The sequence below is a fragment of the Macrotis lagotis genome, chromosome 6 (genome assembly GCF_037893015.1).
Source record: "Macrotis lagotis isolate mMagLag1 chromosome 6, bilby.v1.9.chrom.fasta, whole genome shotgun sequence".
Lineage (NCBI taxonomy): Eukaryota > Metazoa > Chordata > Mammalia > Peramelemorphia > Peramelidae > Macrotis > Macrotis lagotis.
Window position 1 is genome coordinate 11,437,783 of NC_133663.1, and position 23,589 is coordinate 11,461,371.

The following is a 23,589-nucleotide window of genomic DNA, read 5'->3' on the forward strand; positions in this document are numbered from 1 at the left end:
GATTGGTTAAGCTGAATGGATGGAGGGGATTAAGAGTACATAAGTTACTTATCCACAAAGGCAAGATTCAAATCCAGGTCTTAACTTTGTCTAGAATCTCTGAAATTATAAGCCGTGGGACAAGTCATTCCTCATTCCATTACACTGCCTCTGGGGGAGCTCTGCTTTTTACAGATTCAGGCACCTCACAAAAGTTCAAAGTCAAAAAGTTAGTTTGAGGTAAATATAGGACCAGAAGTGTTTTGCCCTAGCTTCCATCTAGTCTAAACCAATATAACTTCTCCTTTCCACTAAGAATGTTCTCACATCCCTAAGCCAGGACCCAGTGCCTCCTGCCAATAGCAAAAATGAGTTGTCTGGCAAACGAGGCTCCAATTTCAATCCTTCTAGATCTGTCTAACCATTCTATCAGTCAGCTAATCAAAGTTGCTTGGACATTTTTTTTTAAATTTTCAATAGAATTGTCTGTTTGCTAGCATTTACCAAGAATCTGAACTTCAGTCTAACAGAATCCTGACCCTCCAGAAAACAAAACACAGAATGAATCTGAAAGAAGGGAATCAGAAAGGAAATTTAGAAAGCAAAGTTAATGTGCTGACCCTTCACTGATAAAAACACTGGATGAGTCCACAACAGGAGGGAATTAGAAAGGAAAGATCCGTGCCTGGATATTTAGCTAAATGTAGACTCCCTTCAAAATAGAAAATGAGAGCTCTTATCCAAGTGGGTAGATTTTGAAGAATCATTCCCATGGCCAAAGGATTCTTTGCCAGAAGAGAAAGGGGAGCACCTTGAAAAAGAGCTCCCCTCCCATAGTCAGTGATTTATTTTAAAAATCATTATGGATCAGCAACAAATGGGTGATGATCTCTCCTGGAAGGAACTCCCAGTTTGACTAGAGGCAGTACAGAACAAAGAAAAGAATGCTGAACTTGAAAGCCAGAAGCCCTGGGTTCTGATTTGAGTTCTGCTGCTTGTTAAACTCAGCTATCCTTTTGGAATGTTTATTTCCTCTTCCGAAAAATGAAGAGGTTGAATTAAATCAAAGGCACCTCTTATGGGATTCCCTAGCATGTTGGGTTTTTTAAAATATGTTTATAGCTGTAGTTCAGCAAAATTGCTTTCCTTTGTAATCCATGCATTTTATTTTTTGCATCTATAATTATGATCTCAAAAAATATTATGAACCTCTATGCAAAAAATATTAAGAACCTCTATACAGGTGCAGCTAGGTGGTGCAGTAGATAGAGCACTGGCCCTGGAGTCAGGAGGACCTGAGTTCAAATCCAGCCTCAGACACTTAATAATTGCCTATGTGACATTGGGCAAATCACTTAACCTCATGGTCTTAAATAAATTAAAAAATTTTAAAAACAACCTCTATACTGGATGTCTTCCAAGGTAACTTGCAGCTCCAGTATCTCTGATCTTGCCTCCATCAGACTGCATCAATGCTTCAGTAGTGTGCTTAGTGCTGGGTACCATATTTGAGGGAGAAAATTGATAAGCTGGAGAGAATCCAGAGGATGGGCTACCAAGATGATAAAGAGCCTTGAATTCATGCCACATGCAGATCAGTTGAAGAAACATAGTTAGTTTAACCTGGAGAAGAGAAGACTCAGGGAACTTGATAACCACGCTCAAATGTCTGGATGGCTGCTCTGGAGGAAATAGATGTGTTCAACTTGGTCCAATGGGGCAAAGTCAGGATCAATGAAAAGAGGCGGTAAAGAGATGAATGTTGGCTTCTTACAAAGTAAACAGTGAGAGCTGCCCCAAGTGGAATGGGTTGCCTTGGGAAGTGTCCCTGCTTTGGAAGTCTGCAAGCCTAAGTTGGTAAGTTGTAGTGAGGATTCCTTCCTGGGTGTGAGATAGATTAAATGACCACTGAGGTTTCTTCACTCTAGAATTCTGTGATTCATGAGCAGGAAGGTGCTGACCAAGGTAGGACTATCTGGAGATAAAACTGTAGTAGCCACCAACAGTTGGGGACCAATAAGAAAGGATTTCTGAGAATTTAAGGCTATGAAAAGATAAGATTTGCATTCTGGGAAGAATATCTCTTGCATTTCTTATTTAATAGTGACTTTAAGTCATATCCCATTAATGTCTGATCCCTTGGGTCTTGGACTTTGTGTACCCATTCAATCTTTCGCTGGTCTGAATACCAGACCACAGTCCATGCTGGTCTCTGACTTTAGCTTCTATCTTTTTTTCAGGGAGGCTTTACTGGCTGAAATGGGTGTGGCCATGAGGGAAGATGGTGGCACCCTGGGTGTGTTCTCTCCCAAAAAGGTAGGAGCAGCTTTTAAACCCTTTCTCTTTATCTCTCTCCTGGTGATGTGTTGACGTGGGAAGCAAGAAGAATTTTGCAGCGACAGAATTTGACATTGGGAAGATGAGTCGAGCTTGATTCTCTCATGGCTTGTCCCTCTGGCAAAGCTGCTTCAAAAGAGGCCTCTGTGACTGTATTTTTTCTAGTTTTCAGATTTCAGTCCCGAGTCCCCACCAGTGTCAGTTCCAGGGATAAGACTATCATTTTGACAGCCCTTTCAGGCCCACTGAACACCATCTTTATCACAGCCTAGTTGACATTGGAGAGGAAAGCAACAGGAATCTACTCTTCTTAGTCTGGTGGCCTCCATGTCTCTACAGAGACTGTCCCTTGTGCATTAAGGGCAGCAAGGTGTACACTGGGTAGAGTCCTGCACCTGAAGTCATGAAGACCTAATTCAAATACAACCTCAGAATCATATTTAGGTCCATCCTATGTGAATCTGGAAAGTTGCTTAACCTCAGTTGCCTTGGTTTCCTCAACTGTAAAATGGGAATAATGAAAGTATTTATTTCCCTCAGTTGTTATGAGGATCAGATGAGTGAATAAAAGTAATGTGTTTAAAGTGTTCTATAAATGCTAACTAATGTCATCATCATCATCATCATCATCATCATTATTAAAGGGAGATGTGTAATTTATTTGTATAACCAGATCTCTTTCCCTCACATATCCATTTTTAAAGAACAGGTTGAATTGATTCTTTTGTACTTTTCAGTTGACTTTTGTCTAGAATATTGTTTGCATCATGTCAATCTCTCCCTTTCATCTTTTTAGCCTCTGCTGCTTAGCCCCCGGGATTTATTCCTGGAGAATGTTGGGGTGTATTCCCCAAGGCAGGTTGGTGTGGTGTGAAGCTGCAGTGAGGGGGATGGCCACTGGGTGAAATGCTGCTGAGAGGTTCAGATATTTGGAATTCCTCTAGCTTCTGGTGGTGGCTCAGGCTAAAATAATTGGTTACAGCACACCTGGTGACTGCAAAGTGGAAAAAAGAGCCTTAGAAATCGCCAAGGTCATCCTGTGCTCTCCTGTAGACAAAGCAGTATACAAAATGTTCCATCTGTGTGACCATTTATGCCTTCCTCAAATAGCCTTGCCTCTCTTATGGACTCTGAAACATGACAGATTTTGTCTGTCCTTATCTTTGGTGACTTCCTCTATATTTCGTAGAGATTAGTCCCCCCCCCCCAAATTCAAGTGGAATCCTCAGGAGAATTATTACCCTATAATATCCCTGCATATCTAGTTCCTATCAAGGAACAATGGGACAGAGACCACCATCTTTCCACCTAACTAGTTGTGTGGCCTTAGGCAAATTATTTTGATTGTCATCTGTCCATTGAAGGGAGGGCTGGATTGCTAATGTTCCTTCCAGTTCAAAAGCTGTCATTTTATGATATCTTTTTTCTTGGGAGGATATTTAGAGAATTTTCTACATCTAGGAGGAAATGTTTAGAAATGTGCTATAGCAAGTAACTTCAGAGTATTTAGCTAGACCTTGGTCCCCTGAAATGTGCCGAGGATTTCAGTGTGTCCAACAGTCACCACCAAGAAGGGATGGCATTCCCCCTGAGCTCTCAGTTTCTTCCATCTGACTCCTTCTCATGATGGAAGTAGACCTCTATCTAAAATATATAGCACACTGATGGAGAATGATGATCAATCAGAACTTCTCCAATTCTCCACAATAGTGGGGCCTGCTAGATTGACTGCATTACCTTTCAGCCTCTTCACTCTACCCTGGGGTTGGGAGGAGATTTTCCAGGGACTTTCATTGTTGTTGCTTTTAAAAATTTCAAATCTGAAGAATTTGGGATTACATTCTGACTTGGGGTCTGGGGCAGTGTCGCTGCACTTTCAACAACAAAGACTTAAGGATAGGGGCAACTAGGTGATGGCAGTCGATAGAGCATGGGCCCTAGAGTCAGGAGGACCTGAGTTCAAATCCAACCTCAGACACTTAATCATTCCCTAGCTATGTGATCTTGGGCAAGTAATTTAACCCCATGACCTTAAATAAATAAAATTAAGAAGAAAAAGACTTAAGGATGGAAAAGACCAGCCTTGGGGAGAGAAAAAACCCAAGCTCCCAAAAGGAATCTGGGAAATAGAGAAGAGTGCTATACCTTCTGTTGATTAGGAAAACAATGCCTTGGGCTGAACTAATACAGTATGGGACTTCCAGAACTAAGGTGATAATCTGACTGTCCTCTATCCCAATCAGACTGAATCTAGGAAGATCATTAACAATCTAGAGAAAATCTAGGGGAGAACAATCAGGATTGTGAACATTCAGGAGTCCCCAGGGAAAAGGAGACTTAAGGCAGAATTTCATAGCTGACTTGCCTTCAGTTCTTTGAAGGATTCTCATGTGAAAAGGGACTAGACTCATCTTGGTCCCAGGGGACAGAACCACGAGCAATAAGTGGAAGTCAAAAGAGGTCAATTGAGTCTTGATATTAGGCAAAACTTCTTATACCAAAGTGAAGTGGCCTGCCCTGAGAGTTGATGGGCTCTCTTCCTTGGAGATTTTTAGCAGAATCTGAATGGACTTTTGTCAAATATATTGTAAAGGCAAGTCTTTGCAGAGGTGAGGGTGGGGTGGGAAGGAGGTGAGTTGCAGTGGAGGGCCAGCGTGGACCCTTCCAGTTCAGAAAATCTATAAATGTCTAAGGTCATCAATCATACAGAATGTGCAGAAACCCATTAGGAGAACAGATAGTTGTTTAATCATTGTGAGGAGAAATGAGAAAACAGGAACCGAGGAAAGAGGAGTAAGAATGAAAAGACTCATTCCATACATTGATAACATATTTCAGTAGCACAAGCAGACAGCAGAGGAGTTTGGGAAAGCCATTTTCTGAGCCAACATGGACACAGCAACCAGGGTGGGTGCTCTCCTTTAGAGCTATAGGACCTCACTCTGTAAGATGAAGGGTGGCATGCTCTATCATGGATACCAGTCTAGTGCCAGAGTATTAGCTTAGAGAAAGATCCTTCCCCTTCACTGCCTGTGGGTTAATATCATGACTTTTGTCAGTAGGAAAGTGAGACAGTCACAGAATGACTGGACCTATGTTGTAGATTCATGAAGGTTTATAAAGACAGCCAATGGAACTCAGTTATTTATAAGAGATCTTTCCACATTCAAGATTCTTTCCTTTTGGTGAGGTCCTTCCCTCTCCATCACTCACCAAGCTTTGCCTTCTCTATCCTTTGCAATTTCCCCTCCCCCAAAGTCTGGTAGTCTGAGCTGACTGCTGGGGCTCAGGGACAGAAAAATGAAAGAACTTGAAAAATTCCAGCTGGGTTATGAGAAGCTGAGCTCACCCAGAATAGTTATGTGTCTAGCAGAGACATTCCTGAGAAATATTCTGTATGCAAAGGAATCTGGGCTCTTGGGTTTCTCTCCATGCATATGGAGCCAAAACAATGGATTACTTGTGACTTGGAAGAAATTGTTCTTTGTCTTGCAAGATTCTAGGTCCTTTGCAAACCCTTTGCTGTTGTGGTTTTCTATGTGTGTCTTTTGTTTCTCTCTAAGTCTATTCTAGGGAAGAAATGAGGCCTCCCTTTATGGAGAGTCAAAGTTAGATAGACCACTGGACAAGGGGAAGAAAGTACTGAGATGAATGGTCATTTCACAAGTTCACTGTAGGAAAAAATATTAATCTTTCTCCTTTCTAGACACCTCATCTTGTCAACCTGAATGAAGACCCTCTGATGTCGGAGTGCCTTTTGTATTACATTAAAGATGGGATTACCAGGTGAGACAGCACCACTAGTAAAACTTGCCATCACCTATATATGTAGGTGATCCAAGATTGCAGCTGCTTTTTCCTTAGTTAAGGGTAAATAGTGTATTTGTCCATGCCAAGAACTGAGAGCCTGTGGAGTAGTGGAGGGACACTCTCTATCATCTTCTAACATTGCTTTTCTCTTATCTTCTTCAGTCAAACCCCAGAAGTCCTGCCATGAGGATTGAAATTCTCTCAAAACACCTAAAACCATAGGATTGTAATTTTCCTAGAACACCTAGAACCACAGGATTGTAATTTCCCTAGGACACCTAGAACCATAGGATTGTAATTTCCTTGGGACACCTAGAACCATAGGGTTGTAATTTTCCTAGAACACCTAGAACCATAAGGATTACAATTTTCCTAGAAGACCACCTGTTGATATTATGGGGTAAGGGAAATGGGAGACGGCTAGAGGAATCAGTAGACAGACAAAATACAATGCCACTTATTTGATTCAGTAGGCATTCATTTAGTGCTGGCCTTGTGCTAGGAATTAGAAATGCAAAGACAAAGGCAAAGTCTTAAGGGTGGCTAGGTGGCACAGTGGATAGAACACCAACCCTGGAGTCAGGAGGACCTGAGTTCAAATCCAGCATCAGACACTTCATAATTACCTGTGTAGCCTTGGGCAAATCACTTAACCCCATTGCCTTGCAAAAACTAAAAAAAGAAAAAAGCAAAGTAGATTCCACCTTCAGGGTGATTTTTAACATATAAAGGGATATGAGAATCCTCAGGAAATCAATGAGGGAAGGGGTCACATCAATGCTTTAGGAAACTTCTTTTGCATTCAAAGTCAATAGAATGAAGCCTCATCATTGAGGTATCCAAGAATTTTGGAGTGGTTCCTCAAGCCGGGGGTTCCCTTTGGGACTCACTCAAGCATGAAGTACTGGATCAGGACCATGGTCAGGGCTCTAAAATAGTCTTAACTAAAACAGGAGACCACTTTCTGGCCAGCTAAAGTTAATCAGGATTCCTCAGAAGTTTTCTCTGTCCAAAGAAGGAAAAGCCATTTCTGTGACCTGGGTCCCTTTCTATTTCTCCATAAATAACAAATGTAAGCTCATTTCCATCCATTACTTCATTGGAGGAAAGCAGTATCTTTTCTCAGTGATATAAAGACATTTCCTCACGTTCCCCTTTATTTCTCTGGGCTTTATTCCTTGCAGTCCTTTCAAAGGATTATCCTAATATCCCTGAACATTTTAAACATCCTTCTCATTCTCATTTTTAGATCATGTTGCAATGAAAGGTTACCTTCTCTTTGCATTTCCCAGACTTCTTTGCCCAGTCTGAGGGTAGAATAACTTTGGGCAGTAGTGGAACTCTGTAAAACTCAATGGGTCATAGTCAGAGAATGCTAACAACCTGTGCCTCTTCATTTAGAGTTGGCCGAGAGGATGGAGAAAGGAGACAAGATATTGTCCTGAGCGGACACTTCATAAAGGAAGAACACTGCATTTTCCGGAGTGATAACAGAGCTGGCAATGAAGGTATCCCATGGTCCCAGAATTTTTTGGTTGCCTTTGCATTTCCCTTTCACCAGATTTTACCATTTTTTCCAATGACCTTCAAGGTTCCCAGCTCTCTTTCTGTTTGACTGTTTTGGAAAGATTTTGAAATATTGATCAGGCAAATACTGAGCTCCCATGATAGAGCCTCCATCAGAGGCCTTTCTATCAAGGCAGGTATCACAATATAACCTGCCTTATGGGCAAGTTGAATATGGACTTGGGGATTTCCATCTCATTTCTCTCATATAAGTCAAGTGTTTTATCACCCCCTTGCATGGGTTTTTTGCTAATACATGTCCCAGTGAAAGTCTGGATGACGTCTCATTGCTCTCTTTCCCCCCTGTACTGATCAATGAAAAAAAGAATCCTTGTGGTAGGGAATCATGGTGCCCTGCTGCCGATGAGATAACCAGAGAAGAGACATGGTTCCCATCATGTATTTTCCTAAGTGGAATGCGAGTGTGTGTGCCACAGTGAGCAGACTGCCACTTCTCATTTGCCAGTCTGTGTACAGTGGAACAACTGGATGCAATGTCTGGTACTTTCCGAAGGATGACCAGCAAAGAACAAGTTATAGTCTTATATGACCATAAGGGTCACTTTCCCCCTCTGGACCTCGATTTCCTTGATTCTAAAAAAGGAAGGGATGAGATTTCTTGATATCATCTGCCACTAAGTTGCCAAATAATTTTGGACTTGATCTCCCCAACTATAAAATAATAATTTTGAAATTTGAAATAAATTTGAATAAAGTTCCCTTCAGCCTGAATTCCTATCATTCTGAAAAGCCCAGTGCCATCACTTTTCTTGAAAATTTTGGGAGTTAGATTGGTGATCTCTGAGATTTGCTCAGGGGACCTCTCCTTTTGGGTTTAACTCCTGTAAAAAACTAAAACTCCAGAATGTATTTGTTTCCCTCTTCAAAAACATGTATTTAAATTGGTTCATCAAGTATCATAGATTAATCATCTGGAGGTAAATACTGGAGGTCATCATGGCTTTAGGCCTGCCTGAGAGGAGTACCAAGCCTTGAAAATAATCACAATCCCTGCCCCGTACCTTCTCCACAACCCCATTAGGTATGATTTTGGAGTCTTCTGACTCTGATCATTTTAAGTTCACCCCTTTCTATGGTCAAAGAAATCTGAATACAAAGGTATGAATTTTATGGAGAGAAAATGATTGACATTCCCAAGGGGAACAGCTGACAGATTGCCTACCAATGAGAGAAGAGACTGGCAAAAATTATAGCCAAAGTTTGTCTTCAGACCCCACCCTTCTCATGATTTCCTGTTCCATTTCAGGCTCCCCTTCCCAGTAACCAATGCCTGCCATGCTTGTGACATAGCTTTTAGTGCCTCACTTGCTCAGATCTATTCTCCTGAGACGGTATCTGTTCATGGTTCATTCTTCCTCCCTGCCCTTCCAGGCCTTTCACTCAGGTTCTTCCCTGATCATCTGGTTAGAGTTTGCATAACTGGAAATGACCTCATGCCTTAGTAAGACTGTAGGAAATATGGTAGGGATGAGCACAGCAACAGAAAAATGTGGGTTTGAATCTCATCCCATCCCAAACTTATCTAAGTGTGCGACCAGGAAAGTCACAAAACCTCTTAGAGCCTAGTTTCCTCATCTGTAAAATGGGGATGAGGATAATGCCTCTAGTCCCCACCTTGTTAGGTTGTAGATGAGGCTCAGAAAAAGATAATGGATAGAAAACACTTGGCAAAGTACTGTGAGGCACTTTAGGGGTTAGTATCATTACGAACAGTCAAGACTCAGTTCCCTTTAATGATGATATTTTGCCAGTTTAAAGCAGCTTGGGACAGTAAAAAGAGCATAGAATTGGAAATTTGGAGGTCTGATTATTACTCCCAACTCTGTAACTACCTTCTGTCAGCCCATCTAAGGCTCCAATCCTTTCCTGGTCCATTGCTTAGGCATGAGATTGGCAGCCACCTAGTGGCAAGGACTTAGAATCAGGAGGAGTTGCTTTAAATCTTCCCTCGAACACTAGCTAGGCAAATCATTTCATTGTCTCTGTCTCTCTTTTCTTATCCATAAAAGGAAGGCGCTGAGCTCCTTTCAAACTAGTTTTCTAGCCCTAAATCTATGTTTCCTCATGACTCCAATTCTGCCTGAAGGCTGGGAGTCCTGAGAATGGTACCAGGAGACTCAGTGAGCCCTGAATGAATAAGTGCAGATCATGGAGAGTATGAGAAATAAGAATCTCCAAGATAGATCACTGAGAAACTTTTATTTCTTTTCCAGTGCTTAGGGGAAGTGTTCATCATAGTCCCCCGGTCTCTCAAATGACATAGAATAAATACTTGACTCCCCTAATGGTGGAACTCATATTTGATATCATATTCTCCGATTCCTGAAGCAGAGTCACTTCTGACTTCTCATAGATCATGGCCAGTGTCAATATCAAAGGAAGGAGAGCACACACACATACACACACAAACATACACATACGCCCCTGGATCATGCCAGGTCCTCAAAACTGGTTAGTTCTATTCAGTAAGAATAGGCCTATAGAAACACTGGTTGTGAATTGTGGGATCTGATCTCAAATCCTGCTCTGTAGCTGGTTTAGCTATGTGGTCTTGGACTAGTTATTTATGCTCTCTGAACCTCCATTTCCTCTATGAGAAAATGCAAATGGCAATATCTCCTATATTTAATTCATTTACTTCTCTTTCTCCTCCCCCCAATTTGTGGTTTGGATCAAACCAATCAAAGGACAGTGTTTGCTTTGCAAACACTAAGCAGCCATATCCCTCTCAGCTCTTAGTTTAGGATCACAGACCTAGACCCAGAGGGGAAGCTAAGGTCCCATCCAATTGAATCAATTCAATTTATAGAAAAGACCCAAAGACCCAACTTCTGAATTTACAGATAAGAAAACTGAGTCCCAGAGAATGGAAGTGATCTATTGAAAGCCACTAGTCTTGGCAACAAAGCCAAGATTCGAACCCAGGACCCTTTGCACCAAGTTTTGGGCTCTTTCCTCTCTCCTTCCATGTAAACCTCTTAAGTTTATCCTCATGCCAAATCAATGATTTGAGATGCACCTGAACAACCTGAGTGAACCTAAACCTCAGGAGTTCTGGGGCCTCCAACACAAGATCACATGATTCAGAGCCAGAATCATCCTCAGAGATGTTATAGTCCACACCCCTCATTTTACAATAGAACAGATGATTGACTTGCCCAAGATCATGGACATTGTCTGACTCCAAGCTCAGGACAGCTGTTCTTGTGATGCGAACACACACACACACACACACACACACACACACACACACACACAGTTAGATGCTTCCCCCTTTACAGAGAGGAACATAGACATGGAGAACTTGCCTCCCTTCCAGAGACTTCATCACAAAGTGATGGACTCCCTTGGAATTTGAAGACCTGCTCTCTCCCTGCTTTGGGGAAAAACTTAGATGACATTCGAATTGAACTCAGTTTGATTCAACAATCTTTCGTGCCCCCACATTCAGGACCCTCCTTCCTCGAGCCTATTAACTTGAGAGGAGCACACACCAATAAGTATCATCCCTGGGACAACAGAGAGGAGCCATAGCCCTAACACTTACATTGCTTTTATTCTTCATCATTCTCCCTTCTCTGCTTCTTTCTTTGTTTCTTTCCTGTAGCAGTGGTGACCCTGGAACCATGTGAGGGAGCAGACACCTATGTAAATGGCAAAAAAGTGACAGAACCCAGCATTCTACGATCTGGTAAGTTCCATATCTCTGGGGGAGGGGTCCCAGTTTTCATGAGACCAGGACCATATGAAAATGCATTCTTTCAACAACCAGGTGTCAAATAGGCTCTAATTAGCCGCGTCATTTGCTAGATCTTGTGAGGGATCCATGAGTAAACTCATAAAACAATGATCCCTGCCATCATGGAGCTCCCAGTCCACTAGAGAAAATTACAAGTCCATCAATAACATCATAAGTGTAATAAGAAGACTGAGAACTGGGGCGGCCAGGTGGCACAGTGGATAGAGCACTGGCCCTGGAATCAGGAGGACGTGAGTTCAAATCTGACCTCAGACACTTAATAATTACCTAGCTGTCTGGCCTTGGGCAAGTCACTTAGCCCCATTTGCCTTACAAAAAAAAAAAGAATACTGAGAACTAAGGTCACTTTCTCTCAAAAGGTGGAAACAAAAAATCTTTGTTGTCTAACATCTAACCAAGTCTCTACTATCTCTAGTAGGGAGATATGAGCTGGACATTGATCCAGTGATGTTCATTGAGAATTGACCAGATTTTGGATCTCAAAGAGTAGCCATGACATGAAGAAAGGATGAGAGAGTTTTGCAAGAAGAATCAGTGACTTGGGGACAGAATGATGCATCTGATGACCAGTCTACTATTGTGGCCCCTTATTTACTGATAGGAAACTTTCAGTATGAAATCAGTCCTCCTTTGGGAAGGTCTAGGCATGAATGCTTTATCTTTAGGCACTCTAAACACAAGGACAATGTCAAAGCCATCACCCAATTCACTTCCAAATTCCAAATAACAAAGTGAAGAACACATCCCTTTGACTATTTATCTGATGTAATGGGGTCAAACTACTGATTGGGTAAATGCTGGCTCCTTAATGAGCTGTTTTAGTGATATGCCAATGCTTCCTTATTTAGAATATCTTTTCATAAAAATGGAGGATGGTCAATCCTGGCTCTTCTACTTCCTTTGTGCTGTGGATATTAAGGAGGGGGAAGTACAGAACATCCTAGGGAAATAGTGACTCTATGTTTTATTTATCAAGTTGAAAAATAGGCTTTTCATAAATGTTTATTGGATTTCTTGGGAAGCACCAGCACACAGTGCTTAATGAGGAAGGAAATGGGAAGTAAGAAGTTTCCAGATTGCACATCTAGTCTGATGACTTGCCACACCCCAGGGAAATTCCTCTCCCTACCCCAACCTTCAACGACATTGTGCCCTTCGATCTCTATTCCTCTCTTTCCTCAACTGCCTTTGTCTTTTTTTTTGGGGGGGGGGCAAGGCAATGGGATTAAGTGACTTGGCCAAGCTCACACAACTAGGTAATTATAAAATGTCTAAGGCCGGATTTGAACTCAGGTCCTCCTGACTCCAGGGCCGGTGCTCTATCCACTGCACCACCTAGCCCCGCCCCCAACTGCCTTTAGCTTAAAAGATGAGAATATGTTTTGGGAAACTGTGCCAAGAAATCATCTAAAGAAGTCCATTTTATTCTACTGTAAGAGTTACATATCTTGTCAATAGACATGGTACCTTTCTGTTCTAGAGAAAAAGACTGGCCATGGTACTGGGATTTTCCAGCCCCTTTACTCATACTCTGACAGACTGCTCTGATACTCCTTGGTCAACCTACACTTGAGGCTTCTCCCAGTTTCCTCAGAGCAATCCTGCCCCTTTTTTTGCTGACAGGAAATCGCATTATCATGGGGAAGAGTCACGTATTCCGATTCAACCATCCTGAGCAGGCTCGGCAAGAGCGTGAACGAACCCCATGTGCAGAGACACCTGCAGAGCCAGTGGACTGGGCCTTTGCCCAGCGTGAGCTACTTGAAAAACAAGGCATTGATATGAAACAGGAGATGGAACAGAGGTGAGAAGCAGCGGGTTGGTGTTGGGTTGGCTCTGGGTTGGTGAGGGGTTAGTGTTGGGTTGGCTCTGGGTTGGTGAGGGGTTAGTGTTGGGTTGGCTCTGGGTTGGTGAGGGGTTAGTGTTGGGTTGGCTCTGGGTTGGTGAGGGGTTAGTGTTGGGTTGGCTCCGGGTTGGTGTTGGGCTGGTGTTGGGTTGGCTCTGGGTTGGTGTTGGGCTGGTGTTGGGTTGGCTCTGGGTTGGTGTTGGCTTAGTGTTGGGTTGGCTCTGGGTTGGTGTTGGGCTGGTGTTGGGTTGGCTCTGGGTTGGTGTTGGGCTGGTGTTGGGTTGACTCTGGGTTGGTGTTGGGCTGGTGTTGGGTTGGCTCCGGGTTGGTGTTGGGCTGGTGTTGGGTTGGCTCTGGGTTGGTGTTGGGCTGGTGTTGGGTTGACTCTGGGTTGGTGTTGGGCTGGTGTTGGGTTGGCTCTGGGTTGGTGTTGGCTTAGTGTTGGGTTGGCTCTGGGTTGGCGAGGGGATGGTGATGGCTAAGTTTTTATTGTTATTGAAAAGCAAAGTGCATTAGGAGTTTAAGGGCTAGAATCAGAGTCAGGAAGACCTAGATTCTAATCCTGTCTCCTGAAACTTCCTGCCTATGTGACCCTGGGCAAGTAACCAAACTTCTCAGAGTCCCAGATAATTCTCTGCAAGTTGCAGAAGAGGTGCTAGTCTGCACTGGGAGAGTGAATTTGTTGACCAGGAGTTGCCTATGCCAATGAAATCACAAGTCCCTCTCCTTCAATAATAATAATAATAATATAATAATTTTATTATTATTATCATGTAATGATCATCAACGATTTCTGGTTTAATCAACATGGGGACATCCTATTGAGAGAATGCCCTTCCACAGTATATATCATAACCTGCCTGTGGCTTAGCTATGTCTCTCTGTGGATAAGGGAGCTGAGGGATTTGTCTAGGATCAGATATTTAGTAAGTCTTAGAATTCAAATTTCAAATTCAAGTCACTCTAACTCCAAAAGCACCACCACCCTCTCTACTCTATCACATCATCATCATCATCATCATCATCATCAACCATAATGTCAACATAATCATCATCGAAAAATACCCCTGTTTGCACCTGTTTCACTTTATCTTTCTGTCCTTCCTCTCTTCTGGTTCATAGACTTCAGGAACTTGAGGACCAATATCGGAAGGAGAGAGAAGAAGCCAACTACCTCCTTGAGCAACAGAGACTGGTACAGGAATCACAATCCTTCTCCTGGCACTCAGAAAACTCCTGCAAGCTTCTTGGTTATCTAGGCTATCATTGTGTCTCTGAGCTAAGAAGTAACTCAGATTAATTTCAATAAACGACTCTGACTTCTCAGAGCTATCTGATGAGACCCCAACTAGGAACCTTTAGTAGTTTGCCTCCAATGATTTGGGCAAGGGACATGGATGGGATCATGGGATGGTGAAGACCAGACAAGTCATTGATCTTTCTTCTCCCTAAGGACTATGAGAGCAAGCTAGAGGCTTTGCAAAAGCAAATGGATTCCAGGTATTACCCAGAGGTCAATGAAGAAGAGGAGGAACCTGAAGATGAAGGTAAGGGAAACTATCCTCTGTCTTTTCCCTATTCTAGAGCAGTTCCAAGTGAAGAATGTCCAAGGAATTTAGAATCAGGAGCTAGCTATCCTGATTCCTATGTTCAACTAGGAGTGGTGATGGGTGGAAAGTATAAAGAAACAAATTTGGGCTTACTGTAAAGAAAAATATTCTGGTAACAAAAGTTAATGTCAAGTGACCCAAACTGCCCTAGGAGATGGTAGGCTACTACTAAGGGACTTCATGCAGGGCCAAGCTGACTCCTCATTGGAGACATTGAGAAATGAATACTTGTTCAGTTATAGGTTGGACCAGAAAACCCTTGAGATTCTCGCCAACTCATGTTCTTAGTAGTAAAAAAAAAATTAGAATCCACTAATGGACTAACAGTGATGAGACAGGGCCAAAGACTGGTATAAAGGACTCTTGGGTGAAGAAATTCATTCTGCCAGCGCTGGCCAGTACCTTCTCTGTAACTTGTAGTCACAGAGGTGTCCATCCCTGGCCCACAACACACTGCAGTGCAATAAGAATGTGAAGAACATGTAACTGGGAAATATTTAACAAAAAAAATACAATATCATGAAGATAATGTAAATTTGTGGTTTTCTAAGTTGATATGCTGTGCTCAGGGATCCATTTCTATTTGAGTTGCATACCACTGACCTAGAGCTCCAAGAGGCTGAGTTACTTGCCTCAGTTCATATAATTAGTATGTGTCAGAGATAGGACCTGAACTTAGATCCTCCTGCCTTTGAGGGCAGCTTTCTATCCTCTTTATTTCTCTGTCCATGACAATGTACATTTGTTTAATGAATATCCTAAATATGTTTAAGAATATCACCCCAAATAATTGGAATCACAAAGCACCCATTGCCAGTGAAGGGGAAATTACAGCCCCAAGAGCCCCTCTAAGACAGGAACATGAGATGGCAGATTTAGAGTTAGAAGGAACCTTAAAGACCATCAAAGTCAACCTCTCATTTTACAAGGAGGAGAAGGACTTACCCTAGTTCACATTGGAAGCAGATGATAGGACTGAGATTTCCACTAAGTTCCTGTGTTTCCAAATCCAACATCCTTTCCATGTACTGTGATGTTAGGTCCATGCCATGGTGAGACCATGAAAGGTGAGGATCAAAGGACTTGGAGGGGACCCTAGACATCATCCAGTCTCATTTCCCCCTTCTAAAGAAGCTGCAGCCCAGAGAGGGGAAAGGATTCTGTGACCAATCTGTTCATCACGGGGAGAGGGTGGGGAATTGCTCAAGGTCACTCAGTGCCTGAATGGTGGGATGGTTATCCTGGGCAAGTCACTTCACCTCTAAGCCTTAGTTTCCTTATTTCTAAAACAAAGAGGTTGAACTCCTTGACCTCTCAGGTCCCTTGGACTCTAAAACTCAAATCTTGGGATCCCATGACTTTGAATTTATCCTGATATTCCTTGCATTTCATGAGCCCCTCTTTTCATGAGCTCCTCACTCCATGGTTCTTGGTACTTCTACCATTGAAGGCAAGATATAGTATGACTTTGCTTTTCCAATAGCCATACTTTTATTCACCATCCTCAGTTTATTTTACTCAATGTGTATGATCTAGAATGATTTTTTTAGGTTTTTGCAAGGCAAATGGGGTTAAGTGGTTTGCCCAAGGCCACACAGCTAGGTAATTATTAAGTGTCTGAGACCAGATTTGAACCCAGGTGCTCCTGACTCCAAGGCCGGTGCTTTATCCACTACGCCACCTAGCCGCCCCTAGAATGATTTTTAAAAACACATTTCTTGGAGGTGGCTAGGTGGTGCAGTGAATAGAGCACCAGCCTTGGAGTCCGGAGTACCAGGGTTCAAATCCAACCTCAGACACTTAATAATTACCTAGCCGTGTGGCCTTGGGCAAGCCACTTAGCCCCATTGCTTTGAAAAATCTAAAGAAAAACCAAAACCCATTTCTTGTCTGATGTCTCTGCCATCTTTTCTTAGTCTATCTACTTAGTCTTTGATTACTTCTTGTTATGGGCAAGACCCTTGGACAAGAAAGTGATAGGAGGTGCCTGGCTCCCTTATGGCCTCCTCCCTATCTTGTATTGACTGGAAATCATTTTCTGCATTCCCTTGTCAGAGAGGTTACAGCTCTGACTTTCCAGCAGCCATGACACTTTAGGGAGTAGTGCTGGGGGGATGGCTGTTCTTCCCTGGAATGATCATATGAGTTTTCTTTTCCTCTCAACAGTCCAGTGGACAGAGAGGGAATTTGAACTGGCCCTTTGGGCCTTCAGGAAGTGGAAGTGGTATCAGTTCACATCATTGAGAGACCTCTTGTGGGGCAATGCCATTTTCCTCAAAGAAGCCAATGCCATTAGCGTGGAGCTAAAGAAAAAGGTAAGATGGTTTGTTTTTGCTGTGGTTGAGTTTTCTTATTCTCCGAGCTATAGCTACATGAGGACTTGGACCTCTAGGCAGTCACTGCAGAGGCCACAACTTAGACAAAGTTAAATTGTCCTTTTCACCTTCATGTTCCATCCCCACATCCCATTTGCCATCCTACTTAGGCATCTGGTCCTTCTTCATAGAGTTGACTCCCCATTTTGAGACTGAAGGAGAGAGGTCAGTGATCCTGCTAGTGCCTCTATAATCATCCCTAAATGTTGCCCAGATTACAATATTCAGGGATCATTGGCCTTATATCACACGAACTAAAAATATCTTTGGATTCATAGTGATAACCATCTACAGTGTATGACCTAAAAGGCAGGGGTGAGGGGTGGGGGTGCTATTCACTGCTTTGTCAGCTTTGTAAAACATCCAGCCTTAGACATGAAGTAGATCTCTCAGGAGGGAATGGGGAGTATCTGGTACCTGAAAAAGTGGCCTTCCACTTGAGTGAAGTGATTGGAATGGAAATCTACCTCTTTCTCTGATAGGGTCTTAACATCAGTAGATTGATGAAATTTCCTATATAGGGTCATTGGTTCAAAAACCTCAAATCAAGCTAGCTTGTCTCAGCTTCCTGGAAAGCTTCTTTTTTTCTTTTTTTTTTAATTTTAGAAAGGTTTTATTTATTTTGAGTTTTACAATTTTTCCCCCAATATTGCTTCCCACCCCACAGAAGGCAGTTTGTTAGTCTTCACATTACCATAGTATGCATTGATCTAAGTTGAATGTAACGACAGAAAAATCGCATCCTTAAGGAAGAAACATATAGTATGAGATAGCAGAATTACAAAATAAGATGATTTTTGAAATTAAAGGTTCATAGAAAGTCTTTGGTCTTTGCTCAAACTTTGCAATTCTTTCTCAGGATACAAATAGTATTATCTATCTCAGATATCCCAAAATTGTGCCTGATTGTTGCCCTGATGGAATGAGCAAATCCATTAAAATTGATCATTCACCCCCCCCCCCATGTTGCTGTTAGGATGTACAATGTTCTAGTTCTGCTCATCTCACTCAGCATCAGTTCATGTAAATCTTTCAGGCTTCCCTGAATTCCCATCCCTCCTGGTTTCTAATAGAACAATAGTGTTCCATGACATACATATACCACAGTTTGTTCAGCCATTCCCCAGTTGATGGACATTCCCTCAGTTTCCATTTCTATGCCACCACAAACAGAGCTGCTATGAACATTTTTGTACAGGTGATGTTTTTACCTTTTTTTCATAATCTCATCAGGGTATAGACCCAATAGGGGTATTGCTGGATCAAAGGGTATGTACATTTTTGTTGTCTTTTGGGCATAATTCCAAATTGCTCTCCAGAAAGGTTGCATGAGTTCACAGCTCCACCAACAGTGTAATAGTGTCCCAGATTTCCCACATCCCCTCAATATTGATCATTGTCCTTTCTGGTCATATTGACCAACCTGAGAGAAACTTTAATATGCATTTCTCTAATCAGTAATGATTTAGAGCAATTTTCATATGACTATGGTTTGCTTTGATTTCCTCATCTGTAAATTGCCTTTGCATATCCTGTGACCATTTGTCAATTGGGTAATGGCTTGTCTTTTTTTAAAACTTTGACTCAGTTCTCTGTATATGTTAGAGATGAGTCCTTTGTCACAAACACTAGTCATAAAAATTATTTCCCAATATACTACATTTCTTTTCATCGTGGTTACAGTGGTTTTGTCTGTGCAAAAGCTTTTTAATTTAATGTAATAAAAATCATCTAGTTTGTTTTTAGAGATGTTCTCCATCTCTTCCTTGGTCATAAACTGTTCCCCTTTCCATAGATCTGACAGGTACACTAGTCCTTGATCTTCTAGTTTGCTTATAGTATTGTTTTTTTATGTCTATGTCCTGTAACCATTTGGATCTTATCTTGGTATAGGGTGTGAGGTGTTGGTCTAATCTAAGTTTCTTCCAGACTAACTTCCAATTTTCCCAGCAGTTTTTATTAAAGAGAGAGTTTTTATCCCCATGGCTGGTTTCTTTGGGTTTATCAAACATCAGATTACTGTAATCATTTCCTGCTTTTGCACCTTGTCTATTCCACTGGTCCACCACTCTGTTTCTTAGCCAATACCAGTTTTGCTGACTGATGCTTTATAATATAATTTTAGATCAGGTAGGGCACTTTTTTTCATTAAATCTCTGGAGATTCTCGACTTTTTATTTCTCCATATGAATTTACTTACAACTTTTTCTAACCCATTAAAGTAACTTTTGGGGATTTTGATTGGTAGGGCACTAAACAGGTAGTTTAGTTTTGGTAGAATTGTTGTTTTTATTATATTAGCTCGGCCTATCCATGAGCAGTTGATATTTGCCCAGTTATTTAAGTCTGATTTTATTTGTGTGAGAAGTGTTTTGTAATTGTTTTCAAAAAGTTTCTGAGTCTGCCTTGACAGATAGACTCCCAGGTATTTTATATTGTCTGAAGTTACTTTGAATGGAATTTCTCTTTCTAGCTCTTTCTGCTACATCTTGCTAGTCATATATAGAAATGTTGAGGTTTTATGAGGGTTTATTTTATAACTTGAGACTTTGCTAAAGTTGTTAATTATTTCTAGTACTTTTTAGATGATCTTTTGGGATTCTCTAGGTGGACCATGATGTCATCTGCAGAGAGTGAGAGTTTTGTCTCTTCCTCCCAATTCTAATTCCTTCAATTTCTGTTTCTTCTCTTATTGCTGAGGCTAACATTCTAATATAATATTGAATAGTAGTGGTGATAGTGGGCATCCTTGTTTCACCCCTGATCTTATTGGGAATGCCTCTAGCCTCTCCCCATTGAATATAATGCTTGTTGATGGTTTCAGATAGATACTGCTTATTATTCTAAGGAACAACCCATTTATTCCTACACTCTCTAGTGTTTTTATTAGGAATGGGTGCTGTGCTTTGTCAAAAGCTTTTTGTGCATCTATTGATATGATCACATGATTTCTGATAGCTTTGTTATTGATATGATTAATTATACTAACAGTTTTCCTAATATTGAACCAACTCTGCATTCCTGGGATGAATCCGACTTGGTCATAATGCATTATCCTTGTGATAACTTGTAATCGTTTTGCTAAGATTTTATTTAAGATTTTTGTATCTATATTCATCGGGGAGATAGGTCTATAATTTTCTTTCTCTGTTTTAACTCTTCCTGGTTTAGGTATCAGTACCATATTGGTTTCATAGAAAGACTTAGGCAGAGTTCCATCTTCCCCTATTTTTCCAAAGAGTTTATATAGAATTGGAACCAATTGTTCCTTAAATGTTTGGTACAATTCACTTGTGAATCTATCTGGACCTGGAGTTTTTTTCTTAGGGAGTTCAGTAATGGTTTGTTGAATTTCTTTTTCTGAGATAGGGTTATTTAGGTATTTAATCTCCTCTTCATTTAACCTGGGCAACTTATATTTTTGTAAATATTCATTCATCCATTTCACTTAGATTGTCAAATTTATGGGCATAGAGTTCGGCAAAATAATTCCAAATTATTACCTTAATTTCCTCCTCATTGGTGGTGAGTCCACCTTTTTCATTTGTGATACTAGCAATTTGGTATCCTTCTTTCTTTTTTTAAATCAAATTGACCAGAGAATTAATCAGTTTTATTGGGTTTTTTCATAAAAACAGCTCTTAGTTTTATTTATTAGTTCAATAGTTTTCTTGCTTTCAATTTTATTAATGTCTCCTTTAATTTTTAGAATTCCTAATTTGGTATTTAATTGGGGGTTTTTAATTTGTTCTTTGTCTAATTTTTTTTAGTTGCACATTTAGTTCATTGATTTCCTCTTTCTCTAATTTATTCATGTAAACATTTAAAGCTATAATATATCCCCTGACAGCCACCTTGAGTGTATCCCATAGGTTTTGGTATGTTGTTTTGTTATCGTCATTATCTAGGATACTGGAAAGCATCTAGTGAAGAACCGCAGACCTAATCTCCCAGTACCCAACTGCCATACTGTTGGAGAGATGGGGAGAGGGGAGGGGAAGTAAGGTCCTCAGGTGAGGATTCTGGCAGCTTGGAGATGCTTGAACATTTCTTCCTTGTGTTTGTCCCCAGGTCCAATTCCAATTTGTTCTCCTCACGGACACTCTCTACTCTCCCCTACCTCCGGATTTGCTTCCCCCTGATGCTGCCAAAGAAAGAGAAAAACGGCCCTTCCCACGGACCATTGTAGCTATTGAGGTCCAGGACCAGAAGAATGGTGCTACACATTATTGGACACTGGAGAAACTCAGGTAAGGGCCAAGGGACAAGGAAAGATGATGATCTTGGAAGGAATAGGTTGGAGGAGAAAGAGTGACCATTGAGAAAGTGGCTGTTACAATCCAGGACCTGAAGGTAGCTGGAAAATTGGAGAGAAGAGATAGATTTTGGGAAATATCCTTGCGTGATCTGGGAAACAATCAGATTTTTATCTTGGGGCCCAAAGGCGATTTGATTCAACCCTATTATTTTAGAGATGAGTAAAACGAGGCCCAGAGGAGCAGATTGACTTGCCCAGAATTGCAGACATAATAACCATCTGAGATAGAATTTGAACCCAGATCCTCTGGCTAGAACCAGTGGTCTTAAGATTGACCTGTTGAGCCCATGTCCCACCACTATGGATAGTCACTCTGCCCCCAACGCCAGCTCAGACTTCTTGTCTCCTCTCACAACAGACAGAGACTCGACCTGATGCGTGAGATGTATGACCGGGCTGCTGAGGTGCCTTCCAGTGTCATTGAGGACTGTGACAATGTGGTGACTGGTGGGGACCCTTTCTACGACCGATTCCCTTGGTTCCGGCTGGTTGGCAGGTGAGAGCATTCTTTTCTTCCCCTACCAGAGGCACAAAAAGATCTCATGGAAGTACAAATTTCTCAACCCTCACTTGGAAAGCCCCAGTTCCTGGATTGGCATAACAATGAAGACTAGGGTTCTGTTACCTGCCTAAGATGGGGGTGAGCAGAAAGTGGGTTTTCAGCCCAGTCATTGATGGTGAATGGCCTACCCTGAAGGGAGCTGAATGCTATAGCACCCTCCCTAGCACCCCCACCATCCACACCAGTTCCTGTGGAATTGGTACTTTGGGCCATGGACCTTCTCAGAGCCCATTGTGACTCTTTCACTGACCCAAGAGATGGGGAGAGGGGGGAACCTGTGTGAAGACTCCTTGTTGGCATCCATGACTCACAGATGGGTTTTGCATCCTTGCACATGTGTCTTTGTGTGTGATCTCACTGGGCTGCCAGCATTCATCTCTGTGTCTTTTGAATTCCACACACACCTGTGCCTTCAGCATTCTGATTGGAAGGGCGTGGGACTGTCCCCTCAAAGGTTTTATCCATCTGACCCTTCTTCTTTGACGTCTACCCCCAAGAGAGAGGCCAACTATACTTGGCCTGGGGGGTGTCTGTCTGGGATTGTGACTCTAATTATGGATCTAATGAAGGCTTCTTCATTAGATTCTTCATTAGAATCCCCATGTGGGGATGGAACATAAAGGTGAAAAGGACAATTTAACTTCTAAGAAGTGTTTCTATCTTGACCAACCCCACCTCAGTCCCAGACTACCCTGGGAATCCACTATGAATGGCTCTCTTTGGGTCCTTCCAGCTTCTATGTAAGGCACAGGGAGGGGGGATCAGTTTTTCTTTTTCTTTTTTCCATTCTCAATTTTTGTTGTGCTGTTGGATTCTTGGTTTGGGGTTGTTTTTGTGTTTGTTTTCTTTTTTAGAAAAAACACCCCATTTTTTCCTTCTCTATCCTGCTGACTTTGGAATAGCCGGTGTTAACCTCTCTTCTATCTTGTACTAACCTCAGCTCAGATGTCTCTGGCTGCAACAGCTCTCCTCTTTTCAACACATGCATGAGCGAACGCATGGCTGATCTCACCCCCTCCCCCACCTTCTCGAACCCCGACTCCGACATCACCGAGCCTGCTGACGAGCAGCATGTGGGGAAGGAGGAGGAGGAGGAGGAGGAGGAGGAGGATGAGGAGGAGGAGGAGGAGGAGGAGGAGGACTTCGAGGAAGACATCTTTCCAGAGTGCTCGCTGTGTGATGGTGGCCGGGATCCATTTTACGACCGCTCCCCCCTGTTCAGTTTAGTAGGAAGGTTGGTGAGGTTTCAGGAGAGCATGCTGGGAGGGAACTAGCTCTTTCGCATGAGGGAACTGCGGTCTGAGCACAATTGGATCTGAGAGGGCAAATTCCACAGATGTTTAGGTTTAAGAGCCCCCCAAGGGCAGAGGACATCTCTTCAGAGTAGAACAATTTCCACCATGAA

General features: G+C 42.0%; 1 protein-coding gene across 7 annotated transcripts in view; it reads left to right on the plus strand.

Moving 5' to 3' along the window:
• The window catches only part of KIF1A (kinesin family member 1A), a 210,751-nt gene that overhangs the window by 110,860 nt on the left and 76,302 nt on the right, over window positions 1–23,589 (plus strand). For 5 of the 7 annotated variants that reach the window (XM_074190736.1, XM_074190739.1, XM_074190738.1 and 2 more), the window contains 10 exons: window positions 2,220–2,295; window positions 6,023–6,102; window positions 7,528–7,634; window positions 11,321–11,404; window positions 13,097–13,277; window positions 14,442–14,514; window positions 14,773–14,866; window positions 17,096–17,244; window positions 21,376–21,554; window positions 21,981–22,118. In XM_074190736.1, the coding sequence (XP_074046837.1) occupies window positions 2,220–2,295; window positions 6,023–6,102; window positions 7,528–7,634; window positions 11,321–11,404; window positions 13,097–13,277; window positions 14,442–14,514; window positions 14,773–14,866; window positions 17,096–17,244; window positions 21,376–21,554; window positions 21,981–22,118 (1,161 nt within the window). Of the gene's footprint in view, window positions 1–2,219; window positions 2,296–6,022; window positions 6,103–7,527; window positions 7,635–11,320; window positions 11,405–13,096; window positions 13,278–14,441; window positions 14,515–14,772; window positions 14,867–17,095; window positions 17,245–21,375; window positions 21,555–21,980; window positions 22,119–23,124; window positions 23,419–23,589 lie in introns of all 7 variants that reach the window. The other 2 variants (XM_074190741.1, XM_074190737.1) reach the window with 2 other exon arrangements.